The sequence below is a fragment of the Otolemur garnettii genome, unplaced genomic scaffold (assembly GCF_000181295.1).
Source record: "Otolemur garnettii isolate 467f Iridium unplaced genomic scaffold, OtoGar3 scaffold00106, whole genome shotgun sequence".
Lineage (NCBI taxonomy): Eukaryota > Metazoa > Chordata > Mammalia > Primates > Galagidae > Otolemur > Otolemur garnettii.
The window spans coordinates 1,739,846-1,765,842 of NW_003852501.1; the positions used below are offsets into that span (position 1 = coordinate 1,739,846).

The 25,997-nt window shown below is 34.5% G+C and overlaps 1 protein-coding gene across 3 annotated transcripts in view; it reads right to left on the reverse strand.

The window, feature by feature from the left end:
• ZMYM2 (zinc finger MYM-type containing 2) overlaps positions 1-25,997 on the reverse strand; it is a 106,078-nt gene that overhangs the window by 19,354 nt on the left and 60,727 nt on the right. For all 3 annotated transcript variants that reach the window (XM_023517226.1, XM_023517227.1, XM_023517228.1), the window contains 9 exons: positions 24,185-24,335; positions 23,592-23,707; positions 20,389-20,505; positions 18,135-18,285; positions 15,300-15,472; positions 7,811-7,976; positions 7,101-7,135; positions 1,754-1,883; positions 510-625 (listed from right to left, as the gene is read on the reverse strand). In XM_023517226.1, the coding sequence (XP_023372994.1) occupies positions 510-625; positions 1,754-1,883; positions 7,101-7,135; positions 7,811-7,976; positions 15,300-15,472; positions 18,135-18,285; positions 20,389-20,505; positions 23,592-23,707; positions 24,185-24,335 (1,155 nt within the window). The remainder of the gene's footprint in view (positions 1-509; positions 626-1,753; positions 1,884-7,100; positions 7,136-7,810; positions 7,977-15,299; positions 15,473-18,134; positions 18,286-20,388; positions 20,506-23,591; positions 23,708-24,184; positions 24,336-25,997) is intronic.

A 25,997-nucleotide genomic window follows, 5' to 3' on the forward strand; every position in this document is an offset into this window, starting at 1 on the left:
TTGAGCCCACGAGTGAGAAGTTGCTGTGAGCTAGGCTGATGCCACAGAACTAGTAGAGGCAACAGAGTAATCTTCCCCCCTCCAAAAAAAAAAAGGAACAGAGATTCAACCAAATCTAAATTAATTGTCAAAGCAAAGTCAGTTTTACTAGCTTCACTAAGCTAGTAAGTGACACTAAGTCACTAAGGACAACTACAGAAGTCCCTCAGTATCTGGGTGGGACTGGTTCTAGGACTCCCCACAGATACCAAACCCCCAAAATCCACCTATGCCCAAGTCCCACAGTTAGCCATTTCCGTAAATACAGAACCCACATCCTTCGAATATTGTATTTTCAATCCCATTTGGCTATGGAACCCACCAATACAGAGAGCCAACCATACTCATTTTTTAAAAATCTGTGTGTAACTGGACAGGTAAAGTTCAAACCTTTGTTCAAGGGTCAACTGTATTTATTTTTTTCCAACTGTACTTGATAAATCTCAAAATGAACTTAAAATGTGACTTACAGGAACAGGAACTGTAGTGGGAACAGGAATATTCTGACTGTACATATGCATAGGTACTGGGACATACACAGGCACAGGGATAGGCACCGGAACATACTCTGTCTTCCAATTATCATCTAAAAACACAAAATGAGTTTAAGGAGCAATGTTAACCAGCATTTACATACAGCTATTCAACGACAGATGATTTGGTAACAAAGACTTAACTATCTCAGTACTCATTTAACCCCTTGAATGCTCAGAAGCATGTGCCTACATTTCTACAGGCATTATTTGTCGCAAACATCTTGTTTGAAGCCTGTCAGCATTGCTCAAAGTCAAAAGGCTAAAAGAAATTCTCAGTTTTTACAAAATTCGGTAACTTAACAACAGAGCAAGACAGAAGGCAGCAGCTGTTATAACTTATAGAGAACAAACATAGGATTTTGGCTTTTTTTTGTAAAAAAAGAAAACATCCTGTAAAAAACTATGGTTCCAAACACCCTACAAGACTCCCCTCAACTCTGTCCAAGAGTTTATTTAATCAAACAATTAGAATATAGCAAACACTATAAATCTGATGAAAATATAGTATATTTGAATTATTTCTTCTCTTCTGACAGGAAAAAATAGAATTGTTACTAATACAGACCAAATATAAAAAGAAGATTTTCTCAAAGGGAATGGTGTAATTTTATTTTTTTAAGAGACAGGGTCTCACTCTGTTGCCCAGACTAGAGTGCAGTGGCATGATCATAGCTCAACTTTGGCCTTGAACTCCTGTCTGTGATCAAGTGAACCTCCTGCTTCCACCTCCCAAACAGCTGACATCACAGGCACCCAGCTAAACATTTTTGGGTTTTGTAGAGATGGGATCTCTCTGTGGCTCAGAGTGATCTTCAACTACTGGCCACATGAAATCCTTCTACCTCAGCCTTCCAAAGTGCTGGGATTACAGGTATGAGCCACTGCACATGGCCTATTTTAATAGGTCTTAGCCCCAAGGAAATTTATGAAGCAAATCTTTTCACTTATGACATAATTTATATTCTAAGCCTTTATCAGAGATTGATCATAAATGATTTTAAATGGAATGCTGTATTCTCAAGTATTAATAGTATCTAAAATTAGATAAGCAAAAGCAACAGAAAATGACAAATTGACCAAAGCAATCTATTCTGTAGCCTGTCATTAGAGAAAAGCAAGTATTTCATTAAGTGAGGTACAAGTACAGGAAGTATGCACATCAAATTTTCCTAATTTACCTGTCTGACAAGATTTGGTCTGCATGTGAGGTTTACAGTAAGTAGCTTTTGTCATTGTTAAAGGTTTGCAAAGAACTGCTTTGTTCTTCATTTCTTTGTTGGGTGTTGGAGAAGGGGGTGGTGCTGAACCCTATGAAAAAGCAATGAGAAACATTTTTATTTTTGTTTCTAATTTTCATTACCTACTGATATTAATGAATTTCTGGTTCTCGGGCCTAAGAAGGGAACACACACACACAAAAGTGCAAGAGTATAACCAAATTATGTTATTATTACTATGTTTGCCACAGTCTTAATCTAGAAGGATCAAGGTGACTGTATTCTTTTTTTTTTTTTTTTTTGAGACAGAGCCTCAAGCTGTCCCCCTGGGCAGAGTGCTGTGACATCACGGCTCACAGCAACCTCCAGTTCCTGGGCTCAAGCGAGTCTTCTGCCTCAGCCTCCCAAGTAGCTGGGACCACAGGCGCCTGCCATAACACCCAGCTGTTTTTTGGTTGCAGCTGTCATTGTTGTTTGGCAGGCCCAGGCTGGATTCGCACCCACCACCTTGTGTATGTGGCTGGCACCTTAGCCACTTGAGCCACAGGCGCCGAGCCAAGGTGACTGTATTCTAATTACCAGCAAAGTAGCAGAAATTGTTCATTCTAGATTTATGCCACATTCAAAGGACACCATTACAATGCTTTTATAAAAATATAAATAGACAATTCTCACTTTTAAGCACAAAATCAGGTTGCAAACTTGAAGTGTGAAAGTAATTAGGCTTTTAAAAATTTATTTTAGGAAAATAGGTGCTTACCGTTACTAGGACTACCTATAATAATACTCTAGCTCCCTCTACTGGATAAACAGCTTGAAACGATAGTAAATTTGAGAAGAAAAATGATGCAAAGAATTACCAAAGGTATCATCAAATTTTAAGTTATACATTTCCTGAAGTCCTGCAATTGTAATGTCAAAAACCTATCCTATAGATGCAATCTCTCACATATTTTGCACTAAGTTCACTGTAGCATTGTTTATAGTGCAAACAAAACAAAACATGACACAAAAAAAATCTGAAATAAACTGAAGATCTGAACACACAGGACTAAAGGTAAGATGTTCTCCACACTGCCTACCGATATGGGAAAAACGCAGACACAGAATTTGGGGCAAATATGTTCTACGGTTATCCCAAATGCTAAATTCGCAAATACTGAACCACTGCTGCAAGGGAAGCAAGTTCCTAGGGGCCTCTGGTCACAATGTTTTCATCAACTGCTCATTATATAACCCTGTTAAAGATATTTTATGCAGTATTTCTTTATAGTAAAATGTTATTTCATTATAGCATTTTTGTATAATATACTAAGATTATCAACTCTTTAACTCAGTCACATACAAATACAGACATAATACAAGCAGTATCCATGTTGCACAGCACTCACACGTCACATGTACTACACATGCACACTGGACAGCACTCATAACACACACTATACAGCAAGCACTCACACGGCACACATGCTGCAGAGAACTCAATGCAGCATACACACTACACGCAGTACCCATATTGCATAGCGCTCACACAGCCTACACATACTCTACAGTACTCACATATAGTAAACATAATGACACATGGTGGATACTGCACATTAAAATTTTTGGAAAAAAATTAAAGATTAAGCATTGAAAGTTTTATAAAAACATTAACTAGAATTTTACTTTGGATTAAGCTACAGGATGTGTGATGGCGCAGTATACTGTGTGGTTCAACTTGACCATGATTGGTAAAATAGGTTCTTGCGCTTTGTTGACAGTGTCAACAATTTTCCCTTCCAAACTGGCTCCAAAAATCATGTCAGCCTTGTTTGCTTAGCTTCTCATCTCAAATCTTTTAAGCATCTCAAGGCACTTTGGAAATGGTGCTTAAATTTGAGACTGTTCTCAGACATAGGGTCATATTTTTCCACGTCATTGCCAAACTTTCCCAAGACAGTATTCTATTCCAGTATCATCTTCCTTCATGTCACCAAAGCCTTCTCCACTCATTTACTGAGTGATACATAAGTTTTTAACATTGTTCTTTATGACTTCTATATCTCCTTCAAACCCTTTAAAGCTTTTAGCCCAGCCAAACATTTTCCCAAAGGTTATTAATAGTATCCTGCTTAACACTGTCCCCAAACTGTGTCACCATAATCAGAAAGTTGTATATTGTTGAGTGACTTCCAGTAGTCCTTCATGGTGGCGGCTTCTTTGTTGGCATTTAGAGTCTCACAAGCCTTCGTAAAAAGCTCCCTCATGTAGTGTGCCTCAAAAGCTTTCAATATGTCCTGATCAAGAGGCTGGAGGAGAGACATAGTGTTTGGGGGCCATGAAAAGAATTCCTGTGTGGGGGTAGGCATTTTCCAGTCCTTCACAACAACAGCTTGGAACATCATCTAGTAATAAAACCACTGTGAAGGCAATTTTCACCCTAGACATAGTATATAACTCCTAGGACAAAGCAGTGGTGGAACCAATCCCAAAAATTTTTCAGATACCATTCATCCTTTTTGTCCCATCTCCAAGGGAAATAACATAACGCTTCAGGTTCTTCTTTGTAGGTGCTCATGACTTTGAGCTCTGTACAACCTTAGGGTCTGCAGTTAAAGCTTCCCTGGCTTTGGTGCACAATAGTAAGGCTACATAGTCCCTGAATTAGTGTCATGGGCTTTAGAAACCACTTGCATTTCACAAGCTCTTTGCCAATAATCTTATAAAAGTAAGCCAGTTCATTGACATTTACAACTACCTCTTTCATATAACCCCATTTATGCTTAACACTTCACAGGTATTCTTCCACAGTGTCCTGATCTGCAAAACCCATCTCACCTTCAAGTTTAACATTTTTCACTCCTGATTGTATTAAAATTTGGGAGCCCAGGAGTTAACATTTTTCTAACCTTAGGTAACATGCTATGAGCTGAAAGCCTCACAACCATGCTCTTCACTATACTTCTTTAAGGTTTATCATCCTGAATCCATTTAGCTCCTGAATCCATGAACTCAGTCACCATTCACCTTTTATAGATCAGTGATTTGCAACCAGTGCCACAAGAGGATCTTAGGTGGGTTGTGAAAAACATTAAAGATCATTAATTAAATTATTTTCAAAAGAAGTTCAAAGCATAGTAAGTATACTATTATTTTTGCTCTTCTTTTTTTACTGTTGGGGGATTCACTGAAGGTACTTTTATGCTTTTTTTTTTTGGATCAACATAATTTAAGTGTGCCATGGAAGTTTAACTAAAAAAGGTTGAAAAACTCTGCTATACATGTTACTTTAGCACTTGAAGGGGGCCTCATGTAAAGACTGGCAAAATTCCTTTTCCCTTCTTTAGATGTAATGTATTCCTATTTCATTAATATTGGATTCACTCATAATCAACAGCACTTAAATAACTTGTGACTAAAACAAACTTATCCAATACATATTTTCTGCATAAGACACATTACATGAGGTTTTCTCCTCTTTAGGAATACTACATACCACCTTCAGCAAAACCAGTGACAAAAAGCACAAAAATGCAAAAAACCATGGCACTAATAATTAGACCATGAAAAAGATATTAGTTCACAGCACAAGAGATGAACCAAGAAGGCCTTGCCTTGATCCACCTCAAGTGGGAACATCATTAGGTAACCCAAATATTTTACCGCTCGCAAGTCTGCAAGTGACTATGAAAATGCAGTTACTGATTTGGGGGTTATAAATAAATTTTGGCAAGTAGGCAAATTTGGAACCCATGTATAATGAGGACTGCCTCAGCTCTACACTGTCCCTACCAATTCTTGGGAGACTGGTTCCAGGGCCACCCCCTCTTCAAGCCCTCCCATATATAGCAAAATCCACACGTGCTCAACTCCCACAGTCAGCCTTTGTGGAATGAGTGTATACAAAAAGTAGGCCCTATCAATCCCAAAATTACTGTATTTTTGACCTAGATTTGGCTGAAAAATCTGTGTACCACTGTAAATCACAGTTCAAATCTGTGTTATTCAAAAGCCAACTATACTTAAAAAAAAAAAAAATGTTACCTGTGCATTTTTTTAAAGATAGGGAAGGGTATATATTAAAAAGCTGTTTATAGTGGGCATCTAATTAGTTACAAATAATGCACATGGCCAAAGGGGTAGGCACTAGAATGAGCTTATTTCAGATCATCAGGATTTCAAACCATACATTTAAACAGCTGTAAGACCCAGAGTCCTGAATAAGGAGCTAAAGGACTACACTACTGCCGTGTGATCCCTGGCAAGCCACTCAATCCCTTGTGCTTTAGTTTCCTCAATGGTATAATGGGAAGAATAATTCAGTGAATGGTATCCATTACATACCAGGTACTAGGAAAGTTGGGTCTAAACTGGAAAATACTGACTTACTGTGGAGTAGAAGGTAGCCAGGTAGATAGGCATGACGACTCCTAAAGTGCTTCCTTTGGATAAGGATGCCAGAAATACCAGGATCCATTACTATCAAATAGCATGTGGAGGGCAGGCAGGGCCCCAACACTCTATAATGTGTGGCAAAAGCACTGCCTATTCTCTTTACATGTCATTACATAATCAATGGCCACTAACAACCTACAAAACTATTAAAATGCTAACATAAAAGCAGAATTTGATGTATTACTCCAAAAGAACAAGACTAAATTTAAAAAGAAGGAAAAAAGCACAGATACATACTGCATTAAGTATTCTCAAATTCAAGAACTCATAAATCTTAGCCACCAACCTGGATCTTCAGATCTCTACATGCAAAATAAACACATAATGCAATTAATCTAGTTCAGCCTATCCTTTCAGTCTCATTTCCCATTATTCTACCTAAGATCCTCTTCAAGGTTGGCCTTCATGAGTAGTTTGCCAAACAAAACTGTGCTTTGCATTTTATTCTTCTTTCTACTTTTTTCATGCCTGACTACACTGTCCCTCAGAATTCCTGGGAGACTGGTTCTTGGGATGCCTATGTACCTGGCAACCTTCTACTCCACTTATAACAGCTTATTCACGTCCTTCAGGAACTGATAGTCAATCATTTCAAAAATATAACCGGTCTGTCTTCAAGATATTCTACTATGGGAACTTCAACTTTAGTACCATTTGTATGTCTATCTCCCCACTGTGGGTATAATTAATTCTCCTTTAGCACATGTGGAAGTCTCTGGCACTAACATAATCTGAGCCGAATACTTCCACTGAATCAAGAAAGGAAATTTAAAAATCTTTTATTTTTATAATCAGATTAAATTGGCTTAAGTATTTTCTACCCTCACATTACAAACATCCCAATTGAGGACTCTACTTAAGCAATACTTACTGTCACTTTGGTTCGGGACGTCTGACAACTCTGATCTTTAAAAAAAAAAAAAAAAAAAAAAACATTTAAAATAAGACAAATATACTTTCTTCAAAACTTTCTAAATCCTCATTTCTCATTAAATCTCACTGATTTAAAATGTTACTGAAGATTTTTTAGCTATGTTAAGTAAAGAATCCCAAATTTGAAAAGTCTGAAAATACAAGGCTAAGTAAATAGAATGAACCCTTTTCTCATTTGATCCCCCTGAAAGTATACATTGCTTTGAGGAAAATGCTATGTTCTGAGATTTATCTCTTAAATAAAATACAAAGTCAAAACTTCTAAATGCTTTTTGTTGTTCTTCCCAACCTACTCTCCCAGCACACATAATTTGCTAAAAATATGGTCCTTTTAAAATTGCATCTGACACATGATAGGTAGATGACGGTTCTTTTAAAATTTTGTTACAAATTCTGTTTAGCTTTTTTCCACCCACAACTAGACCCTGTTTTCTCACTTAGCATTAAAATTTTAAAAAGGAATAAAATAAAAAGCAATACATTTATAGAAATATCATACAGGGTATTTCCACTCAGACAATATATGGATTTTATATTGCTGCTAAAATATCTACAGAATCTATTTACAATTAGTGCTTTGGATTAAAAACTAAGAAAATACAGACTGATGTTCAGAGTTTTCAATTTATCATCTTAATTATTACATACCATAATGTAAATTTTCAGGTCCTTTCTGAGTAGTCATGTTGGGTTCATTTTGCTGACAATAGAAACGTAATAAGCAATGTTGATCACAGAAATGTTTCATTTCCCCACGCCACTGCACTCGCTCTTTAAGAGTTCCTTGAGATTTACAACAGTCACATCTTGCAGCCTTAATAAAAAAAATGAAAGTTTCAGACATTTCAAATATTTAAAATACTAAACATGTATACATATTTTTAAAGATTTCTAAAAGTTTGTGATTATTGCCAAATGTGACAAAATAAAGAAAAAAAATAAAATTATAATATAATCATTTATAAACATTAAAAATCCACAATAAGAGAAAAATGAACCAAATTTATGTAACTGACAAAATTCCTTTGTGTATGTACATCCTTATCAGAAGTCAAAGACCAGCACTACAAAGGTATAATAACTAAATGAACACTGCTGATCCAAACTGTTATGTTTCAATATTTTTAAATAACAATTTTGAGAGAAGTCTCCTACAATCAAATTAAACTGAGAATTTCTCAATAATGAACATATTTTCCAGGTTAGCTGTATAAGACCAGGGTAATTTTGAAGCAAGCTCTTACAATAGTATGTTAACTTAAATATTTTAGTTTTTCAACAGTTTAATATAAATTTGAAGAAATCTTTAAAGAATATATTAATTTTAATAATGATAACTTTAAACACTGAGTGTTTTAAAATTCAGTGAACTTAACTATTTAAAAAAAGATTCCCTTAAGAGAGTTAAATTAATGCATCTAGTAAAACAATCAGCCCTACTAGTACATAACTTAACATACAAAAAGAAAAACAAAGCCCTAAAATTCATATATAGATTCAAACTATAATTTTTAAAATTAACTTTTGGCTTAACAGCTTGGAAATTGATAAAATAACAAATATTATTTTGCAGTTCATAATAATTGTGGCTGTGGAGTTTCCTTTATTGCTCTGAATAATCTAGAGCGGGCGTCCTCAAACTACGGCCCGTGGGTCACATGCAGCTCGCCTAGGACATTTATCTGACCTACCAGGTGTTTTTGCTGCTGCTGCCTGTCCTGCTTAGCAGCTGACTCGTCCTGGGGTCTGCAGTCCGGCCCTCCAACAGTCTGAGGGACAGTGAACTGGCCCCTTCTTTAAAAAGTTTGAGGACCCCTGATCTAAAGTTTTATACTGTGGATTTTGGATTTTCTCTCCTTGTATCAAAACAGGAGTTCCAAGAATACATTTCATGTAAAAATTTCTAGTCAGGAATATTAACAAATGATTGTGCTGGTAAGTAGGCCTCATATAACAAACATGCCCCAAAATTAGTACACAGGCTCTTTTTTCCTGCAAGTCAGATATTTCCCCCTACTGAATAAATATGAAATGAATGAAGATTTATAGTATAAATGATGACTATCAAGTGATGCCAGTATCACATCTCTCACTATCAAAAACTTGTGAACACTAATTTTATACTGCTGGTAGTATTATCTGGTAATCTCAGTAACAGTAGCACTCAATACCAACTAAGTCATATTTTACTGAATTATAAAAAAAGTCCCTATATTTAATTCTCACTGCCCAAAGATTCTTCTTCAAAATAACCAGAAAAGTGGTCCAGGTTCCAATTTTTCTCCCTTTTTATAATTCATACTCAAAAGAAAAAGCATAAAAGAAGGAAATGGAAGTTTAATATTCTAATTCACTGAGTCTGAACAGGCAAGAATAAAGCAAAAGTGAAGTTGTAGCCTGACTATCTCATGCATGGAGAGCCTGAAATACAAGCCCAAAATGTTGTATATGTTCTCTAGAATCTTTACAAGAGCCCTGCAAAATGGGTACTGGAAACTTAAGATACAAAAAGATTGAATGACTTGACTAAGGTCAAATATTAAAAATGCAGAGACAGTCTTCAAAGCGGACAACCAAGTCAAAACCTGGGCTTCACACTGACCACTACATAATAAAAACACAATTAGTTGCTATGAATGACTAGAGAATAAAAATCCTAATAAAGTACAAAAGGCAGCAAAAAGTCTTAATATCTAAAACCCAAATTAATCATATAAAATTTATTCAAATCATTAACATGTACTACACTGACTCTTAGTATGTAGTGGTATTTCCATTTACACAATAATTTAGAAGGCCCAGGGCACAAAACCAAACATATTCCACCCAAAGAATCCTAACAATGGACTCACTTCAACATCCTATAATTACAGATAACTTGGTTTTAGTAGTATTAATCTGAAGCTCCTTTCTTCCAGAAGGCTCAAAACAAATTTAGCTAATTTCTCTCTATCCAAAGAAAAAAGCTGCAGTATTAATGTCAATTTGCAAATGGGAACAAAATAAGTATGTATTTTTCAAGCTAGAAGGATAATGAGAACAAAACACTAGTAATTCCAAGCTTAATGCCATAATCAAACTTTGGAGGCTGTAAACATTTATTTATTTATTTATCTATTTAGGTAGGTAGGTAGTTTATTTTGGAAAAGTCACTCCTGTAAACTCCTAGTGAAGTGTTTGGAATTAAGCTAAAATATGACAGCCAATTTGAAAATATTGTTAATGCCCATAATTCCTTACCAACACTAATACCACTCCATTCCACACCCCCCTACACCTGATCCCCAGCCCCTGAAAACTTATTAATAGAGTACTTTTAGGAGAGGGCCCTGTGGCTCAAAAGGGTAGGGCGCCAGCCCCTTATGCTGGAGGTGGCAGGTTCAAATCCCAGCCCCAGCCCCCACTCCCCAAAAGAGAGTACTTTTAGGAAAGCTTAGTATAAGACCTAAAATAAAGGTGACTTAACTCCCTGGTTTTAAAAGTACTACATCATCATCTACTTCATGGTTTTCCCGTCATTCTGGTAAACCAAGGATAATATATTAAGGGAAAAAAAAAAACACTGGGTGGTGCCTGTGGCTCAAAAGGGTAGGGCGCCAGCCACGTATGCCAGAGGTGGCAGGTTCAAACCCAGCCCTGCCTCCCCCCCCCAAAAAAAACCCACCAACTGGTTCAAACCTAATAAATAAATAAAATCCTAATCCACTCTATCAGCTAAACAGGAATTTCATCTAATCTGACTGACTAAAGGTCACTTAACCACTACTGAGACCCAGTCCCTTATCTTTCTGAAATAATTTCAACTTCTCATTTTTGGCTGATATATATATATATCCTTGTAACTTTCCTATCTAGTCCTTCCTTATTCCACCAAACAGATCTAATTTTGCAGGGAGAAATCGTGAATATGAATGAAATGCAAGTAGTTTACAGACAAAAGAAATTCTTTATGATTTCCAAATATAGCTTTCAAAGCACAATGGAGTAATTTGCTGAAAACAGAAGAATGCAGTGACAGGAGAGTAGGTGATTGAATATTATACAAAGCACTTTATACAAAGTACAGAAATTGGGTATTATACAAAGAACAGAAATTCTTCAGTTACCCAAAAAACTCCCTTAAGCAAGAATACTGAATACTTTTATTTTCTAAAATTAAGTTCAAAAACATGCTTTTTATTTTAAAAATCAATATATGTCTAGCAGTTTGTAGACAAAAATTATACAAGCCTATTATTACTAATTTAAAGTCCATAAATCATACTGTTAGATTATTATAGGGCATTTGTACTAAAGAATTTAATATTGCAATCTTTCACTCCTGATTTGGAAAATAGATCAAAACCTGTGTTAAAAAACTGCACTCTGAAGTAATGCAGTTTGAGAAAAGCTTAATTCTATTAAGTAGTGTGATTTATTTTGGGAAAACAGTGGATTTTTCAGGATATTATCTTAATAGAATATTCCATTCCCATACTAAATCCTTTCTCTTCAAAAATTTTAAGCTTACACAGATCTAAAGAATTATCCTCTCATCTGGCATGACACTATACCTAGAAACATTTACGAAACACAAAATCTAATCCTTCTAGAAAGTTACTTTCTAAAAGATAATTTCATCTTCAGCATTCTTTGGCTGCATGATACCACAGATTTCTTATTCCAATCTTAAAAAGTATTTAGTAAATCTCTATTTTAAATCCAAAAGCAAATCATTATACAGACCAGAAAAAGATCTTTTACTATCTCATCAAGCAAAGAAAACATAAGCAGAAATTCTAAAAGCATAAGATTAAATATAAATAAAAATATAAAACTTATTTATAATCTAAGCAGTCTTAATCTGAAGCACAACAATAAGAGAAGGTAAAAACACAATGTATGTGCTCCACTGGTTAAGTAGCTAATGTTCATGACTAAACACAAAATAGCTGCCAGATGGGTTAGCTATTGTTTATGAAGTTTCCTTGATAAGACACTTTTTAAAATTTGCATTAAGGTTTATTTTTCTGATAAGCTGGACTGATTTATAGAGTCACAGGTTTTCATGGGCTAAAATCTAAAATTTTGAGTATTTAAATTATAAAAAAGTAAACTGTGAGATGGGAAAGAAGGTAAAAAAAAAAAACCTTGCAATTAATGAAGGTAGACTCAATTTACCATATTTTCAAGATAATGGTATAATGGGAGCAGTGAATTGAAGGAATTCATGAAAGGTATAATGAAAAACAGTTTGACTCAAATAGAAAGCACAGAGGATAAAGTTCCTCTTTGATTACAGTAATGGCTGCCTGCACAGAAAGGCTGAGGTTGGATGAGGAACAATGACTTCAAAACACAAAGGCTGTACTGCATATTAACTATTCATTAGAGGGGCTCTGTGGCTCAGTCTATGGGCAAAGATGGAAGGATTGCTGGAGGCCAGGTGTTCTAGAACAGCCTGAGTCACATCGAGAGACCTAACTCCTTCATACACTACACACACCAAAAAAAAAAAAAAAAAAGAAAAATGAGCTTTGTTATTTGCTTTATAAATTCCTACCATGTGACAAAAACATTCTTACTTTGACTCCTCAGATTAGTATAATATATAATAACGCTAATGTGCATATTATATAAAGATTTATTGGGTTTAAAATAAGACAAGGAATATATAGTAAAAATGTGTTTAATTCACAGACTAATGACAATAAAAGATGTCAGATAATTATAACTAGCTATTTAATTAATATGTTTCTTACATATTCTGAAATACGCTTTGTTGAATTTCATCACTGAGTATCACGTAAGTGAAAACACAAACAATTATCCTTTAAAAGAAGCAAAAAGGAACAAATGACACCTAACCATAATGTGGGTTTTTTGTTGTTGTTGTTGTTTTTGGCTGGAGCTGGGTTTGAACCCGCCCCCTTGGGCATAGAGGACCAGCGCCCTACCCTTTTGAGCCACGGGCGCTGTCCCATAATGTGGTCTTTTGTCAAAAGCACATCTTTGACTTCCCCCCAAATAAGAAAACAGCAAAAGATTATCTTAATTATGAATAATATTTTATAAATGGGAAGCCAGAGTATTGTGAATAAAAAAAAAATCCAAGAAAGATTTTGAAATATCAAAATTTTGATTCATAATTACACAATTAGGCAAAGTTTTGCAGAAATAAAAATGATGGGTTAAATCATCATTATCATGTGCTAACAATAAGATAAATGATTTTTAAAAACAGGCCTAAGGACAAAAAATGGGATTCTCAAATTTGTAGTCACGAAATGCTTTTATTGTTTTGAAATTACTCAAAACAATTTTCAAAAGTAAAACTTCCTAGATGAGGGGAAAGCATGTATATGCACTAAACTAAAATTGAAATTTCAAGTCACTGACCTAACATTTTCTGAGTCATTTCTCAAAAACACTACTGTCTATAAACAAGAGGTTGGTTTAGACTAAAGAGAAAGCATGTTTGAGGATATTAGTATGTTGGACCTCTGTGTATTTCCAAAATTTGAGCCTTAACTTTAAGGTCATAATCATTCAGAAGCAAAAGTAAAATAATTTATTTTTAAAAAATACACCAAAACTCTTAGCCTCAATTATTTCACCCCCAACAACTTGAAAAGAGGATCTTCCTCTTTTTATTCATAAAATGCTAGTTAATACGTTGAACTATATTCAAGAATTGTACCAAGATTCCTGCAATTCTCCCAGTAGATCAGTTTAATTACTAACCACCTTCACGAAGAACTAAACAGTATTCTCCGTATTTCAGCTACTTTACTGTTTGTTTCTTTAGAGCAGTGGTTCTCAACTTTCCTAATGCTGTGGCCCTTTAATAACAGTTTCTGTGGGTCGCGACCCACAGGTTGAGAACCACTGCTTTAGAGGTACCTTACAATTTTAAAATCATGATATCTGTCTTCAAATACTTCACAATTGCATCTATACATAGAAAGTTTTAGCATTAAGATGGTTTTCCATGTTACTGACATAGGAATTAGTAACTTTTTCTCTGAATACCCAACGTCCCAATTAACACTCATTTTCTTATCTAGTGTTGTTGGTCTCTCGTGTCCTTTCAATAAGAAAGTTTCTAAAAATCCACAATTAAAAAGGCAAAAAAGAACAAAATAGATTTTTATTTTGTTTTGAGACAGTCTCACTCTATTGCCCCAGGATAGTGTTGTGGCATCTGCCTAGCCCACAGCAACCTCAAACTCCTGGTTCAAACAAGCCTGTTGCCTGAGTCTTCAAAATAGCTAGGACCTACATGTGCCCACCACAATGCCTGGCTAATTTTTTTTTTCTCTATTTCTCATAGAGGCAGGTTCCCATTCTTGGTCAGACTGGTCTTCAACTCCTGAGCTAAAGGGATCCTCCTGCCTCAGCTCCCAGAGTGCTAGGATTACAGGAGTGAGCCACCACACACAACCAGAACAAAGTGCTTTTAAAACACATCCCAACTATCCAAAAAAATTACCTGCTAATGATGAACATTATTGAACTACATTTTTAATGCAGTCAAAAATATTTCTGTTTAACGAAATAAAGACAACAGTGAAATAATCCATCTTGAAAAAAACTACATTGCTAAAAATATAGGTATATCCTAGTCTTTGGTAACATCTAAATTATATAATAAAAACAAAGAAAAGTAAAAATGCCACTTCAAGTTATAAAGAACAAACCGAAATGACAAAAAAAAAATTTTTTTTTTTTTTTTTGAGAGAGAGAGTTTCACTTTGTTGCCCTCAGTACAGTGTCATGGCATCATAGCTCACAGAAACCTCAAACTCTTGGGCTTAAGCAATTCTCTTGCCTCAGCCTCCCAAGTAGCTGGGACTACAGGCACCCGCCAAAACACCCAGCTAATTTTTAGAGACAAGGACTCACTCTGGCTCAGGCTGGTCTCAAACCTGTGAGCTCAGGCAATCCACCCACCTCTGCCTTCCAGAGTGCTAGGATTATAGCTGTAAGGTACCATGCTCAGCCAACAAAATAACTTTAATAAATAATAGAATCAGAGCTGGGCCTAAAAGCATATACATTTTTTAAATGAGTTGCCCTATTTGTAATGGTAACAGCTGCAAAATATTTAAAGTACTGGGTAAAATGGCTGCTGTAATAAAAATTTAGAGTTACTCACCTTGTAATACCAATCCTGAAATTTTTTACAGCAATCATCACTGCAGAAATCTCTCACGACACCATCAAGTTCTTTAGTTGCTCCCTTCTTACACAGCTGAGAACAATAGTTGCAAGTAACACATCTCAGTCCTAAACGTCTTGCAAAATCTTGTTTGTATAATAATTTGCAACCTGCAAAATAGGTTTAAATATTAAAACAAAGGGAAAACTCATTTTTGAGCTGAGACAGATCCTACTGTAATCAATTAGCATCAATCTACAGAATTCAAAATTGAATGTGGAATGTTATATTCAATGATATATTATCTAACATGTAGGTTCAAATAATTAATGTTTTAAGACATTAAACTCTAGTAGGTCTCAGGATTGTTTTATTTGCTCTATTTAAATGAAATCTTGCTTAAGCATCAGAGTAAGTACACCACAAACAGGAATTTTTGAGAAATGAAATGATGCTGACAGGCTCTAAGTAAATGTATAGAGATATTGGCTAAGTAGGCATTTTAGCCAAATTTTCAAACTTATCTCTCTTACATGGACTCTTAGGTAAGTAAAATGGCTTAGTGATTTGTCCAGAGAAAATACTTTGTTGGCTATTCCAATTATAAAATGTTTTTATCTACTACATAAATTCATTATTTTAAGTATGTTTATATATCTTATTTTTCCTACATGTATAAAGATTAAATAATCTGCCACTGTGTCACATCTAAGTAGAATGACCTTTCACTTATATGTATCTACTGAAATCCTACCCTACTTTATTAAGAAGTTCAAATTACACCTCCACTACCAACTGCCTCTATCAACCTAGTTTTAAATAATCTTTCATATCTGTGAACATGAAGTACAGTTGTTTTCTATATAATTTATTTGGCAATCATTTATGTAGTGTCTTATGACTTGTTTCCTAGAACTATATTTAAAAACATTTTTTAATTTATCCTTATTAGTTTTATCTAAATAGATCTTGATGATAGTACTAGGTATTATGTGTTTTATTTCTGACAAGTTCTAACAGAAAACTAGGTACCGTAAGAGAAAGTAAAAAATGTCATTTAACAGGGAAAAAAACACATCCTTTTTAACCTGTCACTGCGCCCAACTAAATTTATCAATCTCTCCAATTGAAAATTACGTTCTTAACTGTCAATTACCTATTTGCTGCTAGTTACCTACAGTTTAGTAAAATCCATATAACTATGGCACAAGATCACTAGGCATAAGAACCGCCATCAGTATGTTCTTATGAATCAGTAAGACTGACACTGTACAAAAACTCAGGTATAAAAAGGCAAATTAATTCCAAATCAGTCTTTTCAATGAAATTTAAGAGCAAAGCTATAAAGAAATACAACAAATCTTTAAGATTTAAATCTTAAATAAAAGTAGAATATGGTTACCTTTGATTCCAGATAAAATGTATAAAATTAAACTTTAAAAAAGAATGCCTTGTTTTACAAGCAGTACCCTCTTATAGACATGACTTTATATGTGAAAAGTATAAATGAAGTGCACTAGTTGAATGGACTAAAAAATTTTAATTCTGCTGTCATTCCCTACTGCTAGCTATTAGGATTTTCCAACCTTCTTGCCTCAAACTAGTAGTAGAAATCCATAGAAAAAGTAGATCCAGGAAAAAATTTTAAAACCTCATATAAAAATAATAGATGAAGATTACATGCTATGGGACAAAGAAAGAAAGTGAAAAGCCAGCTTAGAACAAGAATGTGACATTTTGGTGAACAAAAGTAACAGTAAGAGGCCCAAATCCATAGCTACATAGGAACCCTAATTCCTATCCTATCTCTAAAGAAGTAGATTTAGAACGTTCATTTCTAGCTGGGTGCTATGTTGAGCACCTGTAATCCCAGCTACTCCAGAGGCTGAGGCAAGAAGATTACTTGAGCCCAGCAGTTTGTAAACAGCTGGGCAATACAGTGAGACTTCATCTCAAGGAATTAAAAAAAATCACTAGAACTTGAGTTCAGTTCTGTAACCTGCTGCCTGGCACCAGAGCTGCAAAAAGGAAGTAGATAAGGGAGAAAAAAATCCTTTCATATATTGTAACAGAACCCAGCGTTTCTCTGGAATTCTAAACTGAAAACCTAAAGGTACCTTTCCATTGTAGTACTGCAACAAGTGATTTTTCTCCTGGTAACAGTAATTTTTTTTTTTTTTTTTAGAGACAGAGTCTCACTTTGTTGCCCTGGGTAGAGTGCCATGCAGTCATGCAGTCACAGCTCACAGCAACCTCCAGGTCCTGGGCTTAGGTGATTCTCTTGTCTCAGCCTCCTGAGTAGCTAGGACCACAGGCATCCGCCATAACGCCCGGCTATTTTGGTTTTTTCTTGCAGTTTGGCCGGGGCTGGGTTTGAACCTGCCACCCTTGGTATATGGGGCCAGCGCCCTACTCACTGAGCCACAGATGCCGCCCTGGTAACAGTATTATTGAAAACCTTTATACGCCAGGCAGTAGAAGCTGGGCAGGGAAAATGAAACTAATAGATAACAATTCTAATCCACTTGGAAAACCCGCTTTCAAGACCACAATGTGTAAGAAAATGTTTTTATTTTATTCTAAAACTTTCTTGTAATGGAGTAAGAGGTTACCAGATTTTTAGAAATAAAACATCTTAAGGTCCAGAGGTCTTTAACACACATATAAAATAACAAATCAAGTCAGTAAAAAGGTGAAATCAACTTTTTTTGTTCAGTGACATTAAATTTTGAGGCTACTCTGGACATACATAATTATCTATTCTTTAAATATTTTGGGAAAAAAAGATTAAATACCAATAAAAGTTATGAACAACACTGTATATCCACTTGCCTTCACTACAGAAAGGTCTCTTAACGCCAGAGAAATTTACTGTTTCATGAAGAGTCTTCTCCTCTTGACAGTATTCGCAATATGTAACTATGCAATGCAACTTCTTATAGTCATCCGAACAAGTTTTGCTGCAGAACTGATGCACTTTATTCTAAATGTACAATGGGAACCTTGGTAAGTATATGACAACCCCTCAAAAATACATTTAAGAAATAAGCCACTTTTACAAAGTTAAATCATTTACCTATTTTTACATTATGATCATGGGGATACATTTCCTAGAGGCCACACACACTCAGTTTAACCAATTCACTACTAAATTTAGACACAGCTCCATAAAATTCAGTATCATTAATTACGCTTACTCAATAAAAAAAACACTGAAATAAGAGGGCAATCTGTTGTTACAATCAGAATTGAAGAAATGGGAAGAAAATAATGGAAGATACAACACGGGCAGGGTACAGAAAGATGAAAATTATGACACAAAACGTTTTTAGTCCAAAAGAAATATTCTTTGTTGAGTATAGGCAAGTAGACTCAATCACATTCCTATAACACCTTAGTAATAACAGATCTATCATAGGCAAAGTATTCAATTTGGGTAAGACACAGTTGTTTCCCTTGAATGAAACATTGTTTATAATTATTTAATTATTTCTCTTGGCCCCACACTCACAACAGCCAGAGCCACTTTTCAAATATCTACCTGGGCAATTATGCACATGTTAAAACTTCCTAAGAGCCAGCGTCTCTCCCCTATTATAGAGGATACAGACTCAGTCTACTAAACCATCTATTTAATACTCAGCAAAGATATCTGAAGATCAAAATAAGAAAGGTGAAAGAGTCTAGGAAACAACTCAAGTAATAAGGCAATCATTAGGGGAAAGTTGCCCTGTTATGACTATACAACTTAAAAGAGGAAGAAGGCCAACAAAGAAACCAACCACAACTGTTAGGCATGGAGGGAGAAGCAAGAAGCCCCACAATTCCCAGTCTCCTAAGGAACAAGTTCAATTCTCATTCAGCGTGACAGTTGTCCCTTAACTGTTTCCCTTAACTTTTGTATAAAAACAATATACAAACACTACTACAAAAGTAGGGTAGCACTAAAAAGGATCTCATTTTTATCTAGTATTACTGACATTTAGTTTATGCAAGATCTTCATTTCCTATATGATACTATTCTTTGTACTTACTAATGGTTTGTCTCATTTCCAAATCATTCCTTTACCTCTTCTAAGACCTGTAACATTCTTACTGTTGTTACTTAAAGAAAATTAAGCATTAAAAATCATCACTGGATGCCAACAATAGTCTCAAAGAATAATTGGTTTAAATGCTCTAAAGATAGCACCAGATGAAATAATAAACTAAAAAAAATTTTCTAGTCACTGTACTGTAAAATAATGAAATTTCTGATTTCCAAAGTACTTTAAAACTAATGGAATACAAGTCTAGATACCACCTTTTGGCTTAAGACTCAGATACTGAGTGACTTGCCAATAGTTGCTAATAAATGTTTTATCAAGAACAGTCTGTTGCTTGTACTACATCTTGTACACCATTTATTACTTAATCCATGCCCTTCCTTCCTGTCCTACCTATCCCTCTTAAAAAAACTGAAAAGAAAAAATGGCCAAAGGTGGGCACTGCTCAAGAAAGCAATGGGCAGCCAGGGCTACTTTGTCCATCTAGCCACCTGTTACTTCCTCCTCATGTAAACAAAAAATCAATGATCAGAGTTGTTGCTAATGGCAAAAAGATATGACGAAGTAAATGAGTAAACTAGTAAAAGTGATAAAGGAAAAAGAAAACTTATACTAGGATTCATGGGCTTCTATTCTTTTATTAAAACATTATAAAATGTTAAATAAAAATAAGGTATATAACTAACAAATTCTGGTTTTTGTAGGTACTGGGTGATATATTATAGTTCCCAGATAGTATTTGTAAGGACAGGGAGAAAAATAGGAAAAATATTGTACAGATAAGTCAGTCCAGGTATGCAGCTAAACAAAGTAATATTCTGTATCTGAGCACAATATATCATTAATATGACTTTGATAATTTTTGTTAGACGTGAAAAGAAATAAATCCTTTGTTGGTTCCACTCTCACATAAAAGAGCAAATAATCCAATCACCACAAAAATCTGAAAAGCCAAGAAACAGGTTTCCAGATGGAAATACCACAGTTATAGCAGATTTTCATTTTAGCATTAATAATATACATTAGGAAATATGACTTGCCTCCCATTCCAGGATTTCTGGTTTTGAACAAAAGGAATTTTTGCAGTAGTTGCATTTCAACTGAATATCACTTGGTGCTACAAACTGGCCATTTGGAGATGACTGCATACTTAGAGCCTAAAACAAAGAACAAAATACACTGAGCCTGACACATACTTTAGAGTTTCTATTTGTGATCACTGTCAAATATTTACTTATGTCAAGAAAATAATATATAGCTTAATTAAATATTTTTCAGCAAATAAAATGACATTTATGAATTTTGTCTTTACAAATTATGATAGTATGCCAAGTTAGTTTTATGACATTGAAACTGAAAATAAGAAAAAGAAAATAATATTTTAAAAAATCATACAGTTCAATTAGTTTGTTCACTTAAAGAAAATATAAGCAAATTACGGTGAGATTAGTTGCCCGTGTTCTAAACTAGCAAATAAAAGTAAAAAAAAAACAAAGAAACGGCCCCTATTCCTCTCTCAACCATCAATTATCCAATTTTCAAACAACCTGTCCAACAGCAAATTGCTAGAAATTTCATCTCACATCTATTAGTGAGATCAGCCTATGTTACTTTTAAAAATTAGTCATTTCTTCTACCAAGTTAGGGGGGAAAGATAATAAGTATTTGTCAAAGAATTTGTTTAAGGTTTTTTTTTTTTAAGTTAAAACACCTTACAGATTAAGATTAGATATAAACATAAATGAAGTTTAAACATTTTTTCTTCCTAAGTATTAAATACACTGGTATTTAATTATTCTATTTAAACATATTACCCATTATATGCATATTGTATATAATCTTCCGAATACATGAAATAGAGAATAAAATTAACTATTCAAGGTAAGTGGAGGGGGAAAAGAAATTTTTACCATTTTTAAAACATCTTCATACACTGTACAACACACAGTTGGTTAAAAAATAAAATATGCAGATTTAAGACTATTGGATGAATACATTTTTTACTTTTTTTTTTGAGACAGTGTCTCACTCGTGGCTCACACCTGAATACATTTTTTAAATAAAAACCAACATTATCCTTACAGTTTCAAAAAAATTGAGCCTTATTAAAATTAACCATTCTTTCTAAACAAATGAAATATCACAGTCTGAATATTTGTGTTACCCCCAAATTCACGTGTTAAAATCCTAGGCCCCAAAGAGATGGTACCAAGAGAAGTATCTCAGGAGGTGATTAAATCCACCCTTTGATCTAATTACTGGCCTTATAAAAAAGGCCTGAGAAAGCTTGTCTGCTTCTTCCACTACATGAGAACATAGTGAGGAGGTGCCACCAGACACCAGAGCCTTATTTTTGTTGGACTTCCCAGCCTCCAGAACTATGAGAAACAAATTTCTGTTCATAAACTACACAGTCTAAGGTATTGTTATAATAGCCTGAATGGACTAAGACAGCAATACTATTCCATTATCTTAACTTTCAAAAGGAAAAACATCTAATGAAGACATATAGTTCAAAATGTATCTTTGCTCTGAGATGAAGAAAAAGGAAAAAAATGTTGTTTTTCTGTCAACTTTGCATTATTTATATGAAGACAATGATAAAGTGATAAGGCTGCCTATAGGCTTATCAGATGCATTTCTCAAAATTAAGAGCCTAAATTAAGAACAGTTGGCAAAATGTAACCATGGATCAAAAAATAAAAAAAAATTAAAAAAATAAAAAAGATTGCATCTGTATGAATATATGGAATCCTTTTTTCTTTGTCATCATTCCCTAAGCAACAGAATATAGCAACTATTCACACGGCATTTACATTATAAGTAATCTAGAAATGATTTAAGCATATGGGAGAATATGCACAGATTATATGCAACTATTATGCCATTGCATATCAGGAACATTGGCATCTGTGGATTTCTATAGATGTGGGAGGTAGATCCTAAAACCAATCCTCCATGGATACGGAGAGACAACTGTATTTCTCAAAAGTATATACTATATACATACAGAAGATCTTACCAAGTAAGGCAATCCGAGCTTCAATTAAATGAAAATGGTACTTACAACATTTTCAATTATCATTTCAATTTACCCAACACTAAAAAAGGGAATAAATGAAATTCAAGATCTGACAAGCAGCATGACATAGACACTACCCTTTTCTCTTCTAATTAATCATTATCCCTTAATTTCTAACTCAAGAAAAGCCAAGGCAGAAGCAGTATTTACCACTATATGGATGTACTGATGGCTATGATCCCAAAGTTCTAAAGTTTAGTCTTGAATGTGGTTTTTATCACTGAAGCTCAGTGAGGATAGAAGTATTAACAAAAATCAACATTCACTTGTTTGAATTTTAAACCTCAATTTAAATACTGGTATTATAACATACTTAAGAGACTATATTTTCAGTTTAAATAAATTAACATAGAGCACAGTACCTGGAACAAAGTAGAATTGTTGGATGAGTTAACTCATGAAGCATGGCTTTATGCACAGGTTTGAACCTTTGGGTAATACCCTGAAATTTTCACACACAACAGGTAAACCTAATCGCACCACCTAATACTTGAATCCCCTCTACATTATTCCTTCCTAGTGGTCAACTAGGTTAAGTCTGAACACTCCTACTAATCTATTTTCTGAAATTATCCACACTCCAACTTCAAAGAACTTATGTCAGAAAGTTCTTCAAATTTGCCAAAATGAGGAATGTCTCCCTAAAACTGGCCCATTTCTATCTAACATATGAAGAAAGCATGTCGTATTATTACTTCCAGGCTAAAAACACCTGGGTCCATCTGTTTATCACATTTTTGAAAAAAAATTTTTTTAGAGACGGGAATCCTGCTATGTTGCCCAGACCAGACTCAAACAATCTTTCCACCTCAGGTTCTCAAGGAGCTAGGATCACAGGCAAAGTACACAGCTAAGGTTTATATTTTATTTAAACCATCTAATAAAAAAATACTATCAGGCACTGAGTTCAACTATATTAAAATTTGTTTTCCCTCAAAAATCTGTATCATAATAACAATTACAATGTCAATTAGATTATCCATGGTAAAAGAGAAAGCTGGTACAGCCAGGTGTTCTATGACTCTAGAATCTCCACCCTCCAACTGGACACTCAACAGACTATGTAAAAATTAACAGATAAAATAAAGGGAAATCAAATGATACTGTTTACTTTCTACACTGTTTATTGAGAACAGGGGTAACTGAAGATAAATAACAAACCTGAAATTTAGCCACACAACTGGAATTGCAAAAGTTATACAGTTTTCCATCAGGCATTGTGGCTTGGTATTGAGGTAAAGAGTTTCGCTTACAAAAATGGCAAATAATTCCCAAACCTAGGAGAGAAAATGTATATATCTGATTTCATTATAAGGAAATAAATTTTTTTTAAATTTTAACTGCTTAGATTTTTTGAATTAAACCTTCTGTAAACTACTCTTTTATTATTTGCACCTTTAATAATCAAGATTATTTGTACCTTAAAAAATATTGTCAAAAAAGAAGACTGTATTGTACCTACACGATACATGTATACATCAAAAAAAATTTGTTTTAGATAATTTTTTTGGATGGAACAACAATTTTAGCTAAAAACGTAGATATAGCGAGAACTTTAAAAAATTTAAAGTAGTAGAGAATGATCAAAATAATTAGAAAAGTTTGCAGTAAGAAAGTTTAGTATAATAATAAAAATTTAAAAATAAAAGCAGTTAAAAACAAGCATAAGAGCAAAGTTAAAGGACAAAGAGTAGTTATTTGAGCAAAAAGTAATTATGTTGTCAAGTTTAACTTTCCAAATACCTGAAACTTACTTTGAGATTTTGCATATTTTGTCTTGTGACTGTTCATGCAAGCAGTTGAACAATATGGCTCCATATATCCATTAGGACCTATACACTGAGTCATATCAAAAAACCTGCACTGTGCTCGGCAACCAGTACAAGTTGTCAGTTTTCCATATTTCTAAAATTTGAAACATAAAAAGATAATTTTAAAAATCACAATTTAACTAGAAAAAAATTATCATGTTTTTCATTACACTTTTTTGTCTCTGTAAAACAATTCTGTTAATCTCTAAATGGGATTAGTCAGTAGTCTTCATCTGGATCCAAACTGTTAACTGCAACAACTGCTACATTAGGTTCAAAAAAAGCAATGATCAACCGCTAAGTCTGCTTCAAAAATAGGGTGTTTTTCTCCCTTAACTTAGTTTAACATAAACCCTACATAAAGATCTCAAAATCTAGGAAAGACATAGTTTTTTTTAATTATAGTGAAAACATACTTCTTTGTCACTTGACAGAAGAAATTAAATGGAGCTATTAATGTAAGCCTAACTAATCAAGACTTAATAAAAGTACATTAAAGGAAGAGTTTAAAGAGTTGAAATACCATTTCCATTGAACTGCTATCGTCCAAACACTTTTTAGAACTTCTCTTAAAAAATGGTATTACTCACCTACATTAAAACCTTATTTCACTAAAATAAAATACAAATGTTTAAAAACACGTTCAAATTACATTGAAAATTATTTCTATCACAACTAAGGTTAATAATTAGTCAACAAATAATAAAATTAATCTTCCTGCCACAAATGAATATACTCATGTACTACATAAGGATGTTTCAGTCAAAGATGGACCACAGAATACCATATTTTACTGTATCTTTTTCTATGCTTAGATATGTATGGATACACAAATACTTACCATTGTGTTATAACTACCTACAGTATTCAAAATGGTACCATGCAATACAGATCTGTAGCCTAGGAAAAACAGGCTATACCATATAGCCTAAGTATGCAGTAAGCTATACCATATAGGTTTGTGTAAGTACACCCTATGATGTTCACACAATGATGAAATTGCCTACCAATGCATTTCTCAGAACACATGCCCACTGTTTAGTGATGCATGACTGTATTTGCTAATAATGAAGTAATTAAAATAAATGAGGTAAGAAACACGAAGGTATGGTTTGGCGCCCATAGCACAGTGGTTACAGCGCCAGCCACATGCACCGAGGATGGTGGGTTCAAACCCACCTGGGCTAGTTAAACAACCACAACAACAAAAAAAATAGCCAGGCGTTGTGGCAGGTGCCTGTAGTCCTAGCTACTTGGGAGGCTGAGGCAAAAGAATCACTTAAGCCAAAGAGTTTGAGGTTGCTGTAAGCTGTGATGCCACAGCACTCTGAGGGTGACATAGTGCGACTCTGTCTCAAAAAAAAAAAAAAAATTAAGAAGGTCGGCTTGGCGCCTATGGCTCAAGTGGCCACATACACCTACGGTGGCGGGTTCGAATCCAGCCTGGGCCCACCAAAAACAACAGTGATGTCTGCAACCAAAAAATATCCAGGCATTGTGGCAGGCACCTGTGGTCCCAGCTACTTGGGAGGCTGAGGCAGGAGACTCACTTGAGCCTAGGAGTTGGAGGTTGCTGTGAGCTGTGATGCCACAGCACCCTACCCAAGGGGATAGCTTGAGGTTCTATCTCAAAAAAAAAGAAGGTAAATTGGGGGATGGCTTCAAACATCACAATGACAAAATCAGTAGCACTGAAATATGGATAGTCTTATAAAAATACAATTCAGATGAACTGGTATGTTTATACTAAAAAACT